Genomic DNA, 21,526 nt, shown 5'->3' on the forward strand with positions numbered 1-21,526 from the left:
TTATGTTGTTGTCGCTTTTTTCTTCTTTTTTTTTTTCTTTTTTTCTTTTTTCTTTTTGGTCTTTTTTTTCTTGTGTCTCTCTCTCTCTCCCTCTCTCCCTCTCTTGTTGGTCTGTGCGCGGCGATCCAGGAAGAAGCGTTGTTGTGTACGGCGGGCGGGTGCTGTGCAGCGCACACGGCCGAAAGGTGTCAATGGGTTTGGTTGGGTGTGTGCGCGCCACCGAACTAAGTTCGGTGGTGTGTGCACGCCCAATGTAATGCATTGCTCCTTGCACACAACTACACACGTGCGCACATTGCAGCGCGCTATATTCTCGCTCGACATAAAACTCGCGCTTTAGAAAGAACAGAAGGTGGTGTGGTAACTTCGTAAGTATACGTATGATAGTTTCTCCTAAATGTTCGTTCATATCTATATGGGTTTAATTGTACATTAAGTGACGTTGCCTCTTCATGATTACTTAAACTCGAACGTCTACTTATGCGATGCCTGATGTCACGATTCTTTCCTCATTCTCCTCCATTGATTGAGCATGACGTGTAATAGGGTATGTGGGACTGTGATGAAAATGATTAGTGTGCAAGTTGACGTGCGTGTGTTCCCGCCCGCCCGGCCCCGCACCACAGCTAGCACTGCAGCTTCTACAGCTACATACAGCTAGCTACAGCATGGCATGGTTTATGGTGTTGCTTGAACATGAGAGAGCGAGATACAGTGCCAGTGATGTTTGTTTGACATTGCAATATAGTATCAGGGCTGCCAACATTGGAAACTAGTTGAGAGTGAGACTCCCATAGGCCAGTGCTATATTAGAAGGCAATCATTATATGTGAACAGCTTGGTGCTTGTCTCTGTGCTCAGACGTTCGCCTATGTTATTGATGTAGGTTACCTACAGTAGGAACATCAGGGGACCAAGTACCGCCCCCTGGCAGGGACAGGGACTCGTAGGACCAGTAGAAAAAAAAAATGGGTTAGTGTGCAGCCCTGTAGTTGCACATATGTTTGAAAAAATATTTATTTGAACATTAGGGTCAAGATGTAAGGTTTGATATAAGAATAGAGATAGAAAACCTGCATTGCATTGGATGTTGTCAATTGAAGGGAAAGTTACTAATGGGCTTCCCCAAATGCGCTTGTACAGCTGTATGTATTGAAAGAAAGGTTGTGCCTTTGCTCCAGAGGTACCAAAAGCATTATAAATCACTAAGCTGGTGATGGTGTTATCTACATACGTACATGTTACTGTATTTACTCTTTGTGTACCTTACATTTGCATTTACACGTTTGACATGTTTAAGACCAGAGTGAAATTGTGGGAAAGTGTTAACTCCAAATCTGTGTGCGAACAGCAAAATACCTGTATGAATATTCCTGTTGTTTTCTCCAGCCCAGGACATTTTTTCCCCAAGTAGACAATGGCCGACAAGGAATCTCGCGATCAACAGGATGCCAGCAACAAGCGATCAGAGTCGCCTCCACCACTGTCCAGCCCAGTCATTACTGCTGAGGAGAAGGAGGTGGCAACAGCAGCCCACAGCCACTTTGAGGCAGGCAACTACAACGGGTGTGTGGAGCAGGCTCGCAAACTGGCATCCATGCGTCCGACGGACCCCAAGGTCCAGCACAACCTTGCTGTTGCCCTCTTCTACCAGTCAGGATGCCGGAATGTGGATGACTTCAGGCGCCGCCTTGGCCAAGTGTGTAATCAGGTAAATTCTTGCCTTGTAATGAGCCTTAAATGTTGGAGGCAGCATCTCACCCTTCTAAGCTGTGTCAGAGGATTTCAAAATAGATGCATGTCGTTTGAACTAAACAACAACAGCAGTGACAAAGATTTTAGTTTTTTAGGAAAGAGGGTTGAAAATTTTGATTGGTGAGTTATATGTGTGCCAATGTTCAAAGCTGTTCCAGGCTCTCTGCAGCCCAACATGAATAGGCCTGTATATCAAACAGTTATTCGACAGTATGACTTCCCCAGTCAAATGTAATATTATACAAATAGTGAATGGTCACGAGTGCAATGGTACGAAATTTCGCACAAGGTGAAAGATAGAGGCGCTCTATTCAACGAGGCTAAGCCGACTCATAGTTAGATCAAATATGAATCTGTTTTATCTTATTTTTAGCTAACATCACGGCCCACCTGCAAGAAATTCATGGCCCACTGGTTGAGAAGCAGGGCTGTACAGTGTGTCCATTCTATTTGTTCTGTTCATGTTATTTAGGACTCATATATATTGAGTTTGGAGAAGGAAAAAAAAAGAACACTTGAATTTCAATTCATTAATATGGCATTGATGCCAAAGCACACTGGCAAACTTCTGTCAAGTCGGAACGATGTGCCTGTATTGGTATGTCATATCAGTAATTGGATTATCAAATCCTTTTGACCTTACTTTTTTGTTTGTTTGTTTGTTTGTGTTTGTCTTCACCAAAGGTTCATATTGACCTGGAACAAATTGAGACACTAGAGGATGCAGACCAGGCCATCTTTTTCTTCAACAACGCTGTCCTCCTACATCATCTTCGGCAACATCACCAGGCGATCCGCATCTTGGAGAAGCTCTTCCAGGTCATCGAACCTCTGGGTGAGCCCTGGAGTTTGTGCTATTTGTTCTTTCACACACACACACACACACACACTCACACACAGAGATGTCGTGTTAACTGAAACCAGAAAAGCAATGCACAAGAGTTCACCACCGGAGTAAACAGTTGGATCACAACATATCAAAACAGGAAATGTCCCAACAGGAAATGTGAGGGTTGATGTTAGCATGCAGTAAACTGTTTGATAGGATAAAGAGCCAATGCCCCTGATATGTGACATTGGATTACCTTCAGAGTGTAATATTACATTAAAATGTAACAGATATTCATTGTCTCTCAATACTATTTGACATAATTTGCTGGAAATGAAAGAAGTTTTTGATATTAAATCTGTCAAACTGTGATAAAATCAAAGTCAGAGCACACATCAAATCTTCAAATTGGCTCCTTGTGTAATAATGCAAACTTCAGTCTTCAGTATGAGTTCAACGAGTAATACAGCAAAAAATAATTGGAAAAAGTTTGATGAGTGTCGAGAAGTCACGTACTGTATTTGCCGGCGATAAGGCCGCGCTATTTTTAGCGAAAAAAAAAAGCAGTAAAGTCGGGGTGCGTCCTGTATGCCAGCACAAGCAAATTATTTTCTTTCCAACTCAGATATCACCTGCCTAACCAGCATGCATAATCACATATATTGGACTATGCAATGTGCCGATGAGCAATGCGATATCAACCACTGAATTAATCAGTCTTACAGACAATACTATGCTCTGCAATCAAGTGACAACATGTTTGTGTGTTGTTGGTTTTTTTTTCCATGACCTACTTATTACTATCGCTGGTGCCGATTCTGAGGACATTTTTTTAAAAGTCTAAAAAAGAAAGCACAGCGCGATTGCAAATTGGTGTAGCGGCGACTGCAATTCCTGCACGCATCAGTAGCATTATCTCATGCGATATTCGACCATGAATAGTAGGCCTACAGTGTGTGTGAATGAAGACACACGAGTACTTGGCTGTTGAATAATGCGTGTGAGTGTACACACACTCAGTCATTCTTCACATCAGGGTCCTACACACAGAAATATCATTCAAAATCCTGACATGCAGTTTGCATCAACCGGAAAAGCTTATGACAAAACAAACATAATAATTGTTAAAAATCACTTGGAAACGTAGAAATAACAAAGTTTCTTATCAAAACTAATGTGGAAAAGTAGTAAAGTCTTGATCAGGGCAAAATCCCTCTGATGTTTTTTTTTGTGTGTCTGTTTTTTATCACCAAAGTCAGGATGCGGCTTGTTCGGCGCTGCGGCCTTATCGCCAGCGAATACGGTATGTTAAAATTTAAGAAATTTGTTGATCATATTATCACATTTGCAGCAGTGTCATCAAAACTGTTCTATTCATGATGTAATTCAGGGTAAGTGACTGCAATGGTTAGGCATATCAGTGAGCATGGTGATGTTTAACTGAGTTTATTATTTCCTTTGTTCATATCCTTTCAATGCAAAAAAAAAAAGGAAAAAAAAAATATATATATATAGAGAGAGAGAGAGTTTTATGACATTTTCCTGCTATTCTTTGTCTATTGCATTTCCTACAGGTGATGAGTTTGAATATAAAACCAATGTACACCACTCTATTTTTTTTTTTGTAAGTAAGGTCATCATCAAATAAACAAAAATAGAATATTTTATGTGATAGTGCACTCACTACATAACAAGAAATATTTGTGAAGATTATCACATACATAATTTTCCTTGTTATTTGACAGATTAAGTCTCAAATATCTCAAACTGATGAAAATGGATAGGTTTCTGCATTTAGACTCTTTGTACATAGATTTCATTTATGCCGATGTGTTTCATTTGTCTTGCTTCAATGTAATGCACCGTCTGCCTTACTACCAGTGATTCTATTTCCCAATGACATTCTTTTCATCCTACCTCTGCAGAGGAGTGGCTAGCCATGAGAATACTCTTGCTCCTCATCGAGAGCTACCTGATCAGCCAGCAACCAGACAAGGCCCACGGCACCCTGGTCTACCTGGAGAAACTGATGCAGAGCAGTGAGGCAAAGAAGGAGTCTGGAGACAAGGTTAGACTTCAGTTTAAAAAAAAAAAGAAAAAAGAATAAGGACAAATAAAGTTGAAAAAAAAAATTAAGACAGTAATCATCTTATTTAAATGAAAAATGAATAAATGAAATGAATACTGTAAATCGAGGAATGTTCGCATGCATTTTAATTTCTCGAGAGCCAAGATTTGCGAAATTAAAATGCACATGAAAGTTATTGTCCACACTATACTCATTTAATGTTAGAGGCAACTCGTTAGAATTTTATGCCATGAAAAAAAGCCGTCGACTCCAATTCGCAAAAATTTCATGCCGCAATAATACCGTGTTTTATAGTAAATGGAAAATGAATTTATCGATTTACATTCACTTGTCACATGTCACTTGCGCTAGAGTTTGACTTTGTTGCAACAGAAAAACAGAAATTGCATTAGCTGTCTTGAGTAGTGGTGTATTCACAATAGTTCACAGATGTTTAGCTTGGCTTGAACTTACAACTGTAAAGCGACCCATTCTGCAGTATTCTTTCCTCATATGAATGGCTGATGGGTCATGACTGTTGTGGACATCATGAGTTAATATTTTAATATTTTGATCACACTTTAAGGGAAAGGACAACAAGGATGATGACCGGCGCCCAGTGGATACAGAAAAGGTGAAGGCCAGAGTACACCAGGTAATGAACTCTTCAGGCTTCTCTACCAATGACTGTAATCATAGTGATAGAGGGGAATTAAAGGCAAAACATAGTTCAAAGAAGAGCTCAAAATTCATCTCCCACCGTTTGGACTTTGGTTGCAGTATATCAAAATGGTCCATCAAGAAACTTGTCTGGTTGACGTGATTTGCCAGGACGATCATTTGTTTTGGGGGTAGTTTGAGATCAAGAGTGAAGCGATTTCAATCACAGTACAGGACTTATTATTCCTGAAGTATGTGATCTGATGATCAAATCTTGCCCTAGCAGTGGCATTGAATGGCATGCAAATAACTCACTGCACAGGATCCACTCTTCAGCGATGCATACTGCTATGGCCCAATATAATTATGTAATTGATGTAATCAATTATTGAAAAAAATATTGTTAAAAATTATATAACCATCACATTGGGTATGCTCTGAGATTGCAATTCTTCCGACATACCTTTTTGGGTAATACTTCACACAATTTTGTTATTACACAACTGAAATTGTGTTATCACAACAAAGTGTGATAGCAATGGCTGACAAAAGGAAAAATTAAAAAGGTTACTTCAAGCATCTTTGCATGTGTGCAGTTTACATGAGCGCATTGGGACATCCACACTGTGTTTTGCTGTACAAGCGTTGTTCATCAGTAATTATTATTATCCTTTACCTGCAGTTCAAAACGAGGTGCTACTTGCAGCTGAAATCTTTGAAGCTGTGCAAGAGGGAAATCAAATCAGTAAAGTCTGTCATGAACTCGAACGGAGCGGTGAGTATTTGTACAGATTAATGTAGGGACTTTTCTTCTTTTTTTTCATAATATCTGCATTAAAATGGAACACATTGAGGGGTTCCCATTCAAATTTCAATTTCAAATCAAACTTTTTTTTTCATTTTGTCAACAGAGTATGCAAAGTAATGATTGAAATTGGACATACATTTGAATAATACACAAGAAGCAAAAATGAAAGTATGTTCATGCCTGTGGTCAGTAATAAAGAAAGAGATCTATACAGACATATTTATATATCATGCAAAAAACAAACAAATAAAGCTCATAGATGTCAAGTGACAAGTTATGCAGTGAGCATAATCCATTTCTTTGATTTTGGTCTGCGCATAGATACCCAAAAAGCAATCCAGACTTTTTTTGTTGACCACTTGAAGACAGCGAAGGTGCTTTGAAAATCAAAAAGGGAATTTTATGGAACACCACTGTTAGGTGAAACAGTTTACATTTACAGGGCTTGACCTTAACTTTTTTTCTAGGAAGCCAGCCGGGCTCCTCAGGGACCTTTTTAGGGAGCCAAATTGAGTTTTAGAGAGCCACGTTTCCCTCAGTCACAATCAGCAGTAGAGGTCTATTACATGTATTAACCTGGTGGAGAAGATTTCATAACATGCATTTCTCCATAGACACAAGCCTAAGAGACCTTGTTCTTAGTCTCTAACGGGTTTTAACACAGTCAAAATGTGTGTGTGCGTGTGTGTGTGTGTGCCTGTGCCTGCCATGCACCTGCGTGTGTGTGTGTGTGTGTAGGTGTTTTGTGTGGTCCCTCTCCCATTCCCTTTGTAATTTCTTACCCTGGTCTATTCATTATATTGTCTTTCTTTCTCGGTTCTTCTTTTTTTAGCTGCAAGGTCTAGGTTAGAAACATTCATGTCACGCCACAATCATGTTGATTGATCAGCAGAGCTGCCAAGCTTTGGAAGCGCAAATCCGTACTCAGCAGCAAAAAAATCCGTATTTTTCCAGCAGAATTCGTATTTTTTTCCATCTCCCTCTTTTTGCTATTTTGAATTAAACTCGTCGACTTATAAGGCTTACAGACTCTAAACATAAAATTACGACACATGCCGAAGTATCGAGCTGGTCACCAGCACGATAAAGAATACAAACTATGCAATGTTCAGCGTTGATTGATTGCTTTCTCGCAATGCATGTGTACAAGCACATGTATGTACCTCCAGAAACTTGTTGGGCTGGTTATGGAAGCTTCCACTATCTAGCAGGGGAGGGGGAATGCTTTCATCTTCTCAAGAAAGCTTCTGTGTGAGCGAATGCAAAACTCTGTTCGGTGTTTCCAACTATTGTTTACTATAAAACATAATCATGCCTTGTTTTCAGGCTTTTTCATTGTACTGGATTTTAAACATCAGTATTTTCCGAACTTATTCCAATTTCTTTTACCCTGACTGGAATCGGAAAGTCTGCTATAACGATGATCGCAAAATGCCGCGCTGTGTGTGGTTGCGCCACTGTGCAAACACGTGGTTTCACTTTCAAGTTTAAAGGAATGCGCCATGTGCTCCAGCCTAAGAGGTTACTGCAAGTTCGATGGATCGAATGCGCCATAGCTGAGCTGAATGGCTTGTTTACGGTAAACATGCAGTTTACATTCGATACGAAGAAGTCATTACGTCTTTCATGAGGAAAAACATACAAAAAAAAAAACCACCTACGAACGAATGCTGATAGCCAAAACTTTCAAAAATAATAAGCAGTTATGATGAGCATGAACTGAAATTGTCAATGGTCATGATTTTTCTGTTTAACCAGGTGATGACTGCATCTCATTGGACCTACTCGTAGTGAATTTGTCTGGGCATACGAGACCTTTTAAGTATTTCTGTGATTGCCTTTTTAATTGACTGTTTAATCGATCCTTTTTTTTATTTTTCAGGGAACATAAGATATTCGATTAAGTACACTATATTCGACTGTTTGATGTTTCCTACTATACGCCAAAAGAAAGGTTATAGAATCACGATATCTTTGCAATGATTCCTTTAATTCAACTAATGAGCTGGTTCTTCGATCGATATTTCTAGGATACATGTACTATTTACACGCTGTTTATTCCAGCGCGCGCATTCTTTCGTCTGGCACGCACCTGGGTGTGGCACCTGCTCTTGTGGAAATTTCCACAAGGGGAGATGGGTGGGTGTCAAGTTTCTTCGAGCCGCAGAGACTGCATGTATTCAGTATTTCACAATCTCTTCGCTCTAATTTATTGTCATTCGTGCTTTCCCCTTATTCTTTGCTGATATCGAACATTTAGATTTAACTTTACGAAGGTTGGTAGATCGTGGATCTTTTTGTTGTGAGGTGTATGTAATTTCTTTTTTTATCATTCTTTGGAGGGGGAAGATGAGTGTGAAGGGGGAAAGAAGAATAAGAGGAAAGTGAAATAAAACGAAAGGCACGTACGCTCAGCATTCACAATAAGCCGTCTTTTTATACCAGCATAGTTTTCATCACCATTAGACATCACTCAGATCATTTTAGCCTTTTCCTATCAACATTAAGAAACATGCATAGTCCCTCGAGATAAACACCGAGGAAAATAAATAACAAATACAACGTATCAACACCTCCCAACAACACAAATATTTAGAAAAGACAACACACGTCGCTTCGATTCGAAAAAGTATTGCTGCAAATCGGAGAAATCGCTGTTACGAAAATAACAGTGCGAGACACTTGAAAGAATTATGTTTAAATATTTCAAAGTATAAAGAGAACGGATAAAGTGATATAAAATGGAAGAAATCGTACCAAACGAGGTGTGAGAAACGACAGAAATGGAACGATATGTTTAGTAGTAGGATAAGGCCCTAGCAAAAGTTTGCAGCACCAAAAGCTACGCGAAAATTTATACACATCGGAAACTCGGTATTGCGACGAGATCCTTGGGATCGTCAAGAAACGATACAAAACAAAGGAAATTAATTCATTTTGACCGGAAAATAGTTTGTATTCTGTTATATGAGATCTCCTTCAATAGGCCTAGAAATACATCGAGTTTCCACGATACTCGCGGGAAATAAAGCTCGAACGCTTTCCACCTGCACATACTGCACAGTGCACATCAATACACGAACAGAAACTCACCTCTTCCTTGCAGAAAAATGATGCAATAACGTTACAAAAAACACACACAACACTCTAAAAATCATTTCGTACGTGGGAGGCAAGGGATAGGCGGAAGAAGTAGAGAAAAAGAAGCAGATATTGCACAACGGAGCGCTTCTACCCCGACTCAAAACGAAATAAGGTACTGTTTCAGCTGGCTACAGTGTGTAGCTTTATACTCAAGCTCCCCAGCCGGCCACACACAGAGGAATACCACGGCGATCGATGTAAACATTCAGGGTCCGTAGGCGACAGGGATTCAGGCGCGCGAAGTTCCGTTCGCTGTACACAGTACGCAAGCAGCGAATTGCGTGTGCGCATAGTCTATATTGCAATTGCAGGGATAATAACTTAATTCGGGCGTCAGGGCTCGCTGCGCGCGCCGGGGCCGCTCGCGCTCGTCAATTAAATGATAGTGTGAGTGTGTACGGTACATAAACTAAATTCTGTGTTGAAACGTGAGGCTATACGGCAAAAAAAAACTTGAGGAGCCAGCTGGGCTTTTTTCATACATTTCTAGGGAGCCCGTAGCGATTCTGGGGAGCCAATGGTCCCCGGGCTCCCGCTAAGGTCGAGCCCTGATTTATTTGTATAATGAATGAGAAAGGCTGATTACATTTTAGAGACAACAGTAGAATGGACATCTAAAGTGCTATAGTTGATTAGGCCAAAAAAAAAAAATGGTTTGTTTGCCCTTCGCGACCGACCGAAAATCACGGAAATTTCGGGTCGCGTTTTTTTTTTTTTTTTTTTTTTTTTGCTCTTTCAAGTTTATTTTTTTCCACAAATTTCATCTTCTACAAATTTGTGAATGGTTTTAAACCCAAAATTATCCATTTTAAACTAGAGAAAGAATAAAAAAAAGTCTAAAAATGTTTGGTTTTTTTTTCATCTCATCGACCCGTCGTAATTGTGTTCGGGCCGCGCGGGTCCTCAGGCTACGTTTTATAGCATGCATTGCATGCTACAATGTAGCTACCTTTTTGGCTCACATGCATGCACGCGCACGAAATCCAATCAATGCATACATGTATATTATGCACTTAGTACAGGGCTGCACACTGGCGACCAGTTTTATCTTCGCGCTAGCTTGCGCATTGGCGCTGCTCACGCACTGCCATGCCATGCAATACATGCAAAGCATGTACAGTGTAACTGATTTTCGTTTGCTTGCGATCGGCGGTCATGCCAGACAAGAAGCATTGATAGAATTAGAAGCGCACGCATTTCTGGGTCATTTTACTCACGATCCAATCCCGGCTGCGTGCATCCCGGCTTCGCAGCAGTGTGGCAGTTGACATGTTAGAACTAATCTACTTGTGTCGATTTTTAGAAAAGTAAAAACATATTCGATATTCAGCGATACAGTAAATGGATCTGATTGCGTTCAGTTTCATTTTACACAGTCATTTCACAAATGAATATTTTCATTCATTCAGAATGATCTCACAATGAAGATAGGCGCAAAAAGGATCATGAATTCGGCCGGCCGCGTCGTACACCTTTCAAAAGCTCATGTACGAAATGCGAAGATTATAGAGGAGAAAAAAAAATAAAGGACACATTTGGTACGTGCATCATAAAAGATTACAGCCGAATAAAAACTCATGAAATCAACGCAATCCCGTTGAAATTTGAGGAAATAATAGGCGCAAAAAGGATCTTGAATTCAGTCCTGCATGCCGTGTTGGTTATTAAAACGCATGCACAAAAATGCGACGAGATTATCGGGAGAAAAATAAAAAAAAAAAAACATTTTTACCCTTCTGGTGCGTGCATTACAAAAGATTACATCCGAAGTAATAAATGAAATCGCCACAAACCCGCTGATATTTGAGGTAGAAATAGGCGCAAAAAGGAACGTGAATTCGGCCGTGTCGTATACCTTTTAAGAACGCATGTACGAAATGGGAAGAGATTAGCGGGAGAAAAATAAAGGACACATTTTCATCCCCTTTTGGCGCTTGCATCATATAGATTACAGCCGAGTAGTAATTCATGAAAATTTCGCAATCCCGTTGAAATTTGAGTAAACAATAATAGGCGCAAAAAAAATCTAGAATTCGGCCCTGCATGGCATGCAGTGTATAGTTTTGAAAACGCATGCACAAATGCGAAGAGATTATCGGGAGAAAAATAAAGAACGCATTTTCAACCCTTCTGGTGCATGTATCACAAAAGATTACAGCCGAAATAATTAACGAAATATCGCAATCCCGCTGATATTTGATGTAGAAATAGGCGCTAAAAGGATCGTAAATTCGGCCGTGTCGTATACGCATGTACGAAATGCGAAGAGATTATAGGGAGAAAAATACAGGACATATTTTCAACCCCTTTTGGCCCGTGCATCATAAAGATTACAGCCGAATAATAATTCATAAAATCATCGCAATCCCGTTGAAGTTTGAGGAAACAATAGGCGCAAAAAGAATCATGATTTTTGGCCGTGTCGTTTATCTTTTAAGAACGCATTTACGGAATGCGAAGAGATTATGGGGAGAAAAATAAAGAACGCATTTTCAACCATTCTAGCTGGTGCGTGCATTACAAAAGATTACATCCGAAGTACATTGTAATTTATGAAATCGTCACAATCCCGATGACATTTTTGAGGTAGAAATAGGCGCAAAAAAGTATCATGAATTCGGCCGTGTGGTACATCTTTTAAGAACGCACTTACGACATTCGAAGAGTTTATCGGGAAAAAATAAAGGACGCATTTTCAACCCCTTTTGGCGCGTGCATCGTAAAATATTACAGCCGAAGTAATTTATGAAATCGTCACAATCCCGCTAATATTTGAGGTGGAAATGGGCGCAAAAAGGATTGCGAATTCGGCCTGCATGTCGTGTACCTTTCAAGAACGCATGCACAAATGCGAAGAGATTATCGGGAGAAAAATAAAGAACCCTTTGTATCGCGTGCATCAGAAAATATCACAGCTAAAATAATTCATTAAATCATCGCAATCCAACTGATCACCAAGAGCAGGTTACGCAGCAAGTTCGTGCGCTGATGTTTAGAAAAAGTCACAAACGCATTTGATACAATCTGATTTTGTTCATTATCATTTTACACTATTAAATTCACAAACAAACATTCTAATTTTTTCCTGTCTTTATTTTTAAATTTCTTGTGCAATAAATAATACAAGTTTTTTAAAAAGATATTAATCTGTAAAATGTACAAGAGGGGGGGTACATCCATAAAAAACAGGAAAATAAGTTTGCAAGTCATTTAATGTTTTTTATGTTGTCGTTGTTGACCGGTAAATTTTCTGTTCGGACCTGTAAAAAATGGTAAAACGGGGCATTTACCGGTCCGACAGAGACAGGTCGGACCGGCAGAAAAAATGGGTTAGTGTGCAGCCCTTCACAAGATGGCTACTTTTGCAGCATCCGTAACCAGCTGTCATGGCACCAAAACTGTTTGGAGTTCAGTTGCCAGCATCTCCTGGAAGGTACTTTTTTGGAGCTGTTTGCAAAATTTAACAAAGATGAACGTTATAAGTGTTTGTCAGTGAGTGTTTTTGCCTCGCCTACCGGGCCCTGGCAAGACGTAAATTTGAATGAATCTCTTGGAGTTTTGAGTGCATTGACATGGAAAAAAAGGTACCCTGTATTAAAAAAAAAAAAAAAAAAAAAAAAAAAAAAAATCGACCTACCGACCCTCTTGGGTTTTGGCAATTAAGGGCAAACAAACAATTTTTTTTTTTTGGCCTTATGATTGTAAGAAAGAAGGTGATACATGTACCATAGTGAGATTATCTTTTGCACTATGGTTTTTGCATCAGTTTGTTCCATCATTGAGATTTTTGTTTTGTTTTGTGAGTGTAGAAAATTGTGTAACAGCATAGTTGTGTGTGAGTGTTTCTTTTTCAGTTATTCCCAACTGGAGAGCATAACTCTGTACGAATATCATACTAAATTATGTTTCATGGAAATCTTGTAAGAACTTTACCATTGGCTTTCACTTTTTGCAGTCCCCAATCACCCTCTTCCTGAAGGCCAACTTTGAGTTTGAGCGGCAGAACAATCGGAAGGCCATCAAGTTGCTGAACAGCTCCCCCGAGGGACTAGACCACCGGCAGACAGGCCAGTGCATCTCGGTCATGTACTTCAACAACCTGACCTGTGTCCACTACGCCATGCACAAGTACCACCTGGGGGCGCACTACGCCCGCCGCGCACTCCAAGAGAATGCCAAGGCCGTTAAAGAACTGCCCAAGAGAGCTAGTACGAGTCACAATTTGTTTGTTTTTTTCTCTCTCTATTAGAGTATTGTCAAAATCAAGCATGAAGAATGGTAAAAGTTTATTCTAACATGGACCTGGGCACCATTTCATAAGGAGTTGATACAATAGCAACTCTTGCGTAAATGGCGATTGTCATGGTAACAACAACAATCCAGCTTCCTGATTGGCTGTTGCTATGGGAAGTTGCCATTCCAGCAAGAATTGCTATCCTAACATCTTTTGTGAAATGGGGCCCTTGAGTAAGATGGTTACAGAGTGTTCATATTTTTACAGAACAGTGATTTTCGTATCAACTGTGTACTGTAAATTGTTTGGAGAGGAGCCAAAATTTGTGAAAGTGTTTGTCTACACAGTGTATGGAATGCCAGTGGTGATTCACAAAAGTTTCATGCCACAAAAAAGGCCGTCTACTCCAGTTCGAGAAATTTCATGCCCAAATGTTTCAGGTTTTACAGTATGCAAATTAGAGGGGATGGTGATATCATCATCTTACATCTCTCTCATTGGTTTGCACACAAAAATATCAGAAGAATTACTTTCGGTCCGCATCCCACATTGATCAAAGTCCTACCATTTAGTTTGTCAGATTTAACTGTACTGTAAAAGTTGATATTTTTGCATGAGTAATTTTTCGCGCTCGGCCATGTAAGATGAATTTTGCTTGTTTTTAATTCTGCGGAATTGGGACATAGATTACTGGAACATAAGGCATGTAAATATATTCCCGTTCGTTTATTTTCACCACAGCTTCTGTCTGCGCGTAATGCCCTAAAATTTCCGCTTCAACAATATTTATTTAAGTCTACTTGATTATTGTGTAATAATGGCTGTTCAGTTAACATTGTTAATACAGCTGTATGTTTATATGTAGGGCTCATGGTTATTGTGAGGGGAGGAGAAGGTCTTTGGAACAAAATGCAATGATTCAAGCCATGAATAGTAGTACTCTTGTACTGCTAACAGGGAAGAGACTTAGGCCAGCAACAGCCTCCTATTTACTTTTCTGTTGTGTCTCTCTTTCAGATCGTGCCATCCAAACCCTGGGCATAAACCATCACCATGAACTCCTGTACAACACGGGCATCGTATTGCTACATGCAGGGCGCCCTCTACCTGCATTCGACTGCCTCGTGGAGGCAGTCCAGGTTTTCCCCACCAACCCTAGGCTGTGGCTACGACTTGCAGAATGCTGCATATCTGCCAATAAGAAACCGGTGGGTAAAAAGAAAAAAAAAATGACATCAAAACCAATCATTATGGACTGTAATGATGTTGCATCATTGATCATGCATAATCAAATGATGAGAAAGTCAAGTCTTGATTTGCAGTTAAAATGTAATTTTGAAATAATCACGATCTTGATCAGTGCTTTGCCAATGGCTTTAGAGCTTGCATTTTATCTATTTCTCCTGCAACATAAGCAGCTCGCATGCCATGCTGGCATCCTTTTGCAACATGTGACATTCTTGTGTGTTACTCTGATTGGGTTTTACAGAACCAAATCAAAGATCTGCAATTCAAAAAACAAAAAACAAGCCAGTTGAATTTTCAGTTCTTCTTACAGCCACAAGATTGACTGGTTTACGGGAGAAGATTAGAATTCTGATTGAAGCATCTCACAATTTGTTATCTCTGTCACCATATGTAGTAGTTTTAATGTCTTTTTTCTTTTCTTTCTTTCTTTTTTTTTTCCTTTGGTTGGTGAAAAGATAGAATGAGATGTTTCATTTTGTTGATTGTTAGAATTAGCCAGCTGACCAGTAACCTATGTTGCCTTTATTTCACTATTCTTTGTGCGAAGAATGCTGATGCTGACAGCACGGGCCCGCCCGGTTCCAACCGGCAGAGCATCGTCCACAGCACCATTGGGATTGGGTCTCACCGCAAGTTCATCTTGTCCCCCGGGACAGGAGACGTGGCGAACAGGTATGAGCTTGTCAGGTTTCCGACGCAGTATTTAATCACAAGGGAAAGATACAAAGACCAAGAATTATTTTTCTCTCTTTCTCTAGAAAGCTGCAAGCTTCTTGCTCAAATGGCTTTTAAATTTTTTGAAATGCTGACATGTTATACTTAATTTTAGCATGTTCTTTCCTTTGCCAGTATTCCAAATATTGGTGCAGATTTGAGGAAGCGTCTTTTAGGTCTAGGAAAAGACTATGTCACTCTTTCATTAGCTAAAACTAGTGACTTTTGTACAGGATGTGTGGCAGCAGGTCAAAGTGAGGAGCAAGATTTTAAAAAAGATGTTATGATGTAAGCAGTACTGTAAAACATGATATATTCGCGGCATGAATTTTTCGCAAATTGGAGCCGACGGCCTTTTTTGCAGCATGAAATTTTCGCGAACTGCCACTGGCATTCAATGCATATAGTGTAGACAAGAACTTTCGCGCGCATTTTAATTTCACGAATCTTGGCGCTCGCGAAATTCGCGAAATTAAAATGCACGCGAAAATTCCTCGTTTTACAGTATGTAAAAGATTTTATCCCTGAACTAGTACCATGAAAAAAAGGATTCTACGTAGAATGATGCATAAAGATTTTGAAGGCAATACATATCCTTGTAAGGATTTTGTTTTCTCATGTGAATGAAAGAAAAAAACAAAGCAAAACAAAACGGGGTAAACAAGGCAAACCTAGATATTACCAGCACACCAACTTTTCATTGTTATTCACCATAAGAAATAAACAAAAGACAAAAAAATCTTTTTCTAGCTCCGATGTCCAGCCTGGTGCAATGCCTGTGGCATCACTGGAGTTTGCCTCTCTGTGCCTGAGCAACGCCCTCTCCCTCCTACCAGAGAAGAGCGGAAGTCTTCCAACCACGCCCGTTTCCTCCAGGACCAGTCTCAGCAGCGAGACGTCGGACACGCCCGACTCGGCAAAGTGAGTGACACAGGGTCACTCTGCATGATAAATGAAAATGTCTAGACGTGCATTGTTTTTAATGTTTTAGGATGGAGTGACATTGAGCAGAGCAACAGAAAAGAAACACAAGCAACTCCTGTTCTGGCAAATTTCATTTTACCAGCAGTTTTCTTTCGTTATATTTGAATTTTGTTAAAGTCAAACAATATATCATATAAAGATGTATAGATGATAATTGCGGGACATGAATTTTTACTTCATTGTAAAAAGAATTCTGTTATGACCGCGGAAATGTACCTTATGCATAATGGGGGAATTCATTGAGTGAAAGTGAAGGAAAATGCCACAGATATTTATACTCATCATTGTTGGTATTATCATCCAAGTTCTCACAGTTCACAGGCTGCACCATTGTGTTTCAAATGATAATTCAGGAAGCATGAAATTATACTATGCACAATGTAAAGCTGTAATATGGGAAATCTGATATTTGCTCTTGTGGTATATTGCTGAAGGTCAAAGGAGAGGTTGGGTTTTTAAACCTTATGCTATGTCATGTGATCAAACAATTTTTGTACTATTAAAGACTATGCCTACATTTCACTGGTTTGCTAACTAAAATATTGCAGTTCGTACACTATATTTAAAAGAAGAGTTAAAAGCATTCTGGTCACACTTCCCTGTTGTATATCCATAAAGCATGAAATGAAGGATTGACATGGTGTCCGATGTTTTGAGATATGTTTGATGTACATCTGACATTCACTTGCCCTGCCATGCCCTTCCTTCCATCTCTCCTCTTCCCAGCAAGCAAACCGGCCCCCAGACCATCCCTGCCCCTCCAGGCCCCTCACTCAAACCTCCCGAGGTGGCCAACCTGCGATGTTCAGTGTACGCAGCCAGCGCGTACGTGTCCCTCAGTCTAGGGGACGACGCCAGGGCTCTTGACCATGCCCGGACTCTGCTAGCTCAGCCCAAGCTCTCTGGCTCACTGCAGTAAGCTTCCTTCATTTCATATGGAAGGGGGAAGATTTTTTCAAAAGAGAAAGATATGTAGAACCAGCAATAGATTTTCCCCAAAAGCTGTAGAGATGTTTAAGTTAGTTATGGAGACCTTAAAAATGTATGTCAGTTGGACTTTGCAGGTGTTTGGTTCTTGACAAGTATTTACAATTGACTAGAAACAAATATGAGATGTAAGTTCTTGGGTAAAATTATGTTGGTGTAAGGAGGACCGGTACATCTACTATAATGTTGGAAGTTTAAATTGTTGAAAGAAATAGGGTAATGAAGATGACTTCTTGATAGTCCAGGGAAGAACATCTTATTATCAGTCGGTAAGGAACCGGATAGTATGTAGGTACATTTGAACAAAGAGATGCCAAGGCTATAATGATGTCTTTGGACTTGTCGTAATTTTCACCCAATTTTCTATCCAGTTTTCTTCGATTTGATTTTGTAATCAGTTGGTGTTTGTTGTTGCTCCTTTATTTGATTAATAACTTTGTGGGGTTTTATTCTCCCCATAGTAGTATAAACTGAATAACTCCATATCTTGCAATTTATTTATTATTTATTATTTATTATTCTTTTTTTTTTTTTTGATTTTTTTTCCTGGCAGGTTCTTGGCCCGAATGTATGCTGCCGAAGCCCTCCTGAAGCGGGATCAGATTGGTGAAGCTATCCAGCTTCTAAACCCAGAGACTGTCTGTGATGTCTCTGTTCTCATCACTCCAACACCTGAATTTGGTAATTAAAGACATTCCACAAACTATTTTTTTTTTCTTTGCGAGTCAGCAGATAAGAACTAGAAAGGCATAAACACTGTACAAAGTCTACATAGTGCAGTGTATGTTTCATACTTAGCAGTGGTTTGAGTTTTGATAGATTTTGCGAATGATGCTCACAAAGTTAACAATTCGCCAAGGTATTGCCTCCGATAAAACAAACAAAGCTTTCAAATATATGCATCCAGCAAGATTAAGAAACTACAAGTAATTCATAAATGTCTACACTTAAGCTGGATTTTATCTACGAAATTATTCCTTTGACGTGATGCTGTATATTCCAACTTGATATTCGTGACCTTTGCCAGGTGAGAACAAGGAGAGGGACCGCAACGACAAGGCCAACAGTCACGAGGCGCCCGGCAGCCAGGGCGGGGCCCAGAACAACAACAGCGCGGGAGACCTGGGGGAGGGGGGAGAGCCGCGCAAGGTGATCCACCAGTACTACCCGGCCTCCATCCAGGTGGCCCGCGCCCAGATGTTCTTCAACCTGGCCACCACCCACGCCCTGCGCAGCGAGTGGGACAAAGCCAGGCGGTGTTTGACGCAGGTATGGGATAGGGGTGGGTCGGAGTGACTATGTTTGGCATTCCGCTTTAAAGTTAGCAGAGTGAATTGAAGATGAAGTGGACAGGAATGAAATGATGTAAAGTTTTGAGATATGCAGGGAAGAATTGGGATGTAAAGTGAAATCAATGAAGTTGTACGTTGTTATTTGTTTTTAAAAGGATAATTACATTTCAAAGTTTTGTTGTTGTTGTTGTTTTTTTTTAATCAAACCTTGTTGGAACGTGATTGAAATGTGCTAATGACATACTATGCACTCTGAAAAGGGCTTAGTTGTTATCAGTGATACTTGTCCAGTGCAGTGTTTTTCTAAAGCATTTTTACTCTTCCTCCTATCAAAGCAATGGAGTAAACCCTCAGAGAATTTTTGCCGATATTTCTTCAAATATGATCGTCTTGGCAATATTGAGAAGAACAGCACAGTGTTCCTTTCATCTCACCAAGAGGCATTTCGTTTGAAGAGTTACATAGTGACACAACTCTGTACAATTTTCTCCTCTAGGGTTGCCGCCTGATTCCGACTCATGACATCCCCAAGCAAGCACTGTACACAGCAATATACCTGGAATTACACACTGGTGAGTGTTTTGGAGTACAGAGACTAGATTTGGGATCACATTCTAGTTATAGTAGTAGTAGCAGCAATAATCGGTTTTGGTCTTGATCAATTAGTCATTATTACTGGTGTCGTTTCCATTGTCGCCATTTGCGATTTGTTGCTACAATGATTTTTATGCCTCCGCCAACGAAGTGGCCGGAGGCATTATGTTTTCGGGTCGTCCGTCCGTCCGTACGTCTGTACGTACGTCCGTACGTCCGTCCGTACGTCCGTCCGTACGTCTGTACGTCCGTCCCGTTTTGTTTTTGTCGATATCTCAAGAACCGTGAGGTGATTTTGCATCAAACTTGGTATGAGGGCATATCCTGGGGGGATGATACTTTGTTTGGATTTTAGGGTCACGGGGTCAAAGGTCAAAGGTCACAGGTTATTTTGTGGGAAAAAAAGGTTGAAAATTCATGTTTTTCTCCATATCTCGCAAATGGTTCAAGGTATCTTCATGGAACTTAGTATATATGCTTGTTCCAATGGGCAGTGATTATCTAGGGAAGTTGGGGGTCATGGTTCAAAGGTCAGGGGGTCAAAGGTCAAGGTCAACTCCTCAAAATATCACTACTTTCTTATATTTATGCAATGCCTGAAGTTTTTTTTTTAACTTGATGTGTGCATGATTTACCCTATATATATTCTGTGGGAAGTTTTTTGCCAAAAGGTCAAAGGTCAAAAGGTCAAAGGTCAAGTGAAAGTGCTGAATTGCACTTTTTCCTCCAAAGTAACTCAAGGTATCATCATGAAACTTACATATTTATGCATGTTCAACCTAACAGTGATTCTCTTTGGAACTGTGAGGTCAAAGGTCAAAGGCCAGGTTTAGATGATGCTATTTTCCCATTTGATACTGAAATTATACTTTTTCTCAATACCTTGAAAATTACTCAATGCATAAACTTATAAAAGGGTCAAAAGTCAAGTAAAAATCATCAGTTCCCCAAATACCTGCACTCTGACATTTTAATCATTCATCCAATTGAACCTAGTTCTAGGAAAGTGAACATTCAACACATTTGTGGCAAACCTGTCATTTTAATATTTTGCCAGTTGTGTGAAACTGTCATCACACATTGTCAAGACATTGTACTATAGACCTATTAGGAGAACCATGCATTATGGCGGAGGCATATCAGTCGCTGTAGCGATATATCTAGTTTTTTTTTTTCCAGAAATTTGTTAATAAAAAGTTTCATATTGAAACATATTATTAGCTGGAGTGTCACTTTATAAGCAATAAAGATGCTCTTGTGAACTGCATGTGTGTCTGCTGTCGTGGAAAACTTAGTTTACGCTTGCAAAAGTAAGTATCGGGTACTCAGCATGGTTGACAGTGTACAAGTAATGTAAGTAATATTTAGCTCAAGTAACTTCTGGGCCCCATTTCATAAAGGGTTGATATGATGTTAACTCTTGCTGGAATGGCAATTGTCGTGGTAATGACAAGAATCCAGCTTCCTGATTGGCTGTTGCCATTGGAAGTTGCCATTGCAGCAAGAGTTGCTATCCTATCATCTTTCATGAAATGGGACCCTGACATAGCATCACATGTTAGAACAAACTCTGTGTGCTCATGTTCATTCCAAAACTACAAAATGCACCATGGAGGAGAACACTTGTGTATACAGAGCTGTCATTCTGCACCCCTTACACAGGTAATTACAACATGGCCCTTCAGATGGTCAAGAAGCAACAGATGATTCCGTACATCAAGACCACCCCTCTGGAAGCGCCGGTCATCGCCCCGCCCGTCTCCTCCAGTAGCCCAGGTGTCTTCCCCACGCCAATAGGGTCACCCGCCACCGCCCGCCCCTCCGCCTTCGGCCTCCCAACCCCCATCGGAGGGGGTAAGCCCGGGGCCAACGCTTGGAGATAGATCTATTCCCCCATTCCTCAATTTCAAATATTTCATTCTACATGCCACTACAGTATGTATAATAGCACATTCTCCTTGCGTAGCCCTTTATTTCCAGGTGTGAGTATATTAAATTTCTGTCCAGTATCACTTCAGTATAGCCTGGTTCACCCTAACTTTGTTTTAAGCCTGTAAGACGTGTCTGTGAGAACGTTGACTACTTAGTAGTCTCTCTGATTAGGGAATATTATAGTTGTCTACTGAGGTACTGTAAAGGTGGACACTTTTTGGCGGGATGGAAATTTTCCCACATTTAGGTCAACATGAAGATAGCACAGAATTTCGCA

General features: G+C 40.1%; 1 protein-coding gene across 1 annotated transcript; it reads left to right on the forward strand.

Moving 5' to 3' along the window:
• The first annotated feature begins 280 nt into the window (after window positions 1-280).
• LOC140232586 (CCR4-NOT transcription complex subunit 10-like) lies at window positions 281-21,294 on the forward strand. The gene is made up of 15 exons (XM_072312681.1): window positions 281-368; window positions 1,390-1,711; window positions 2,440-2,590; window positions 4,510-4,652; window positions 5,239-5,307; window positions 5,995-6,087; window positions 13,220-13,472; window positions 14,516-14,706; window positions 15,294-15,418; window positions 16,211-16,381; window positions 17,171-17,359; window positions 17,985-18,112; window positions 18,459-18,700; window positions 19,220-19,295; window positions 20,980-21,294. The coding sequence occupies exons 2-15, from the start codon at window positions 1,418-1,420 to the stop codon at window positions 21,198-21,200; spliced, it is 2,346 nt and encodes a 781-aa protein (XP_072168782.1). The 5' UTR covers window positions 281-368; window positions 1,390-1,417; the 3' UTR covers window positions 21,201-21,294.
• The last annotated feature ends 232 nt before the right edge of the window (window positions 21,295-21,526 follow it).

Source organism: Diadema setosum, chromosome 9, assembly GCF_964275005.1.
Source record: "Diadema setosum chromosome 9, eeDiaSeto1, whole genome shotgun sequence".
Taxonomy (NCBI): Eukaryota; Metazoa; Echinodermata; class Echinoidea; order Diadematoida; family Diadematidae; genus Diadema; species Diadema setosum.

Excerpts from the sequence above, each read along its gene's own strand:
- LOC140232586 (XM_072312681.1), top strand. The coding sequence starts at position 1,418 with ATGGCCGACAAGGAATCTCGCGATCAACAGGATGCCAGCAACAAGCGA. Across the intron at positions 4,653-5,238 it reads AGAAGGAGTCTGGAGACAAG|GGAAAGGACAACAAGGATGA; the intron begins GTTAGACTTCAG and ends TCACACTTTAAG. Across the intron at positions 16,382-17,170 it reads GACACGCCCGACTCGGCAAA|CAAGCAAACCGGCCCCCAGA; the intron begins GTGAGTGACACA and ends TCCTCTTCCCAG.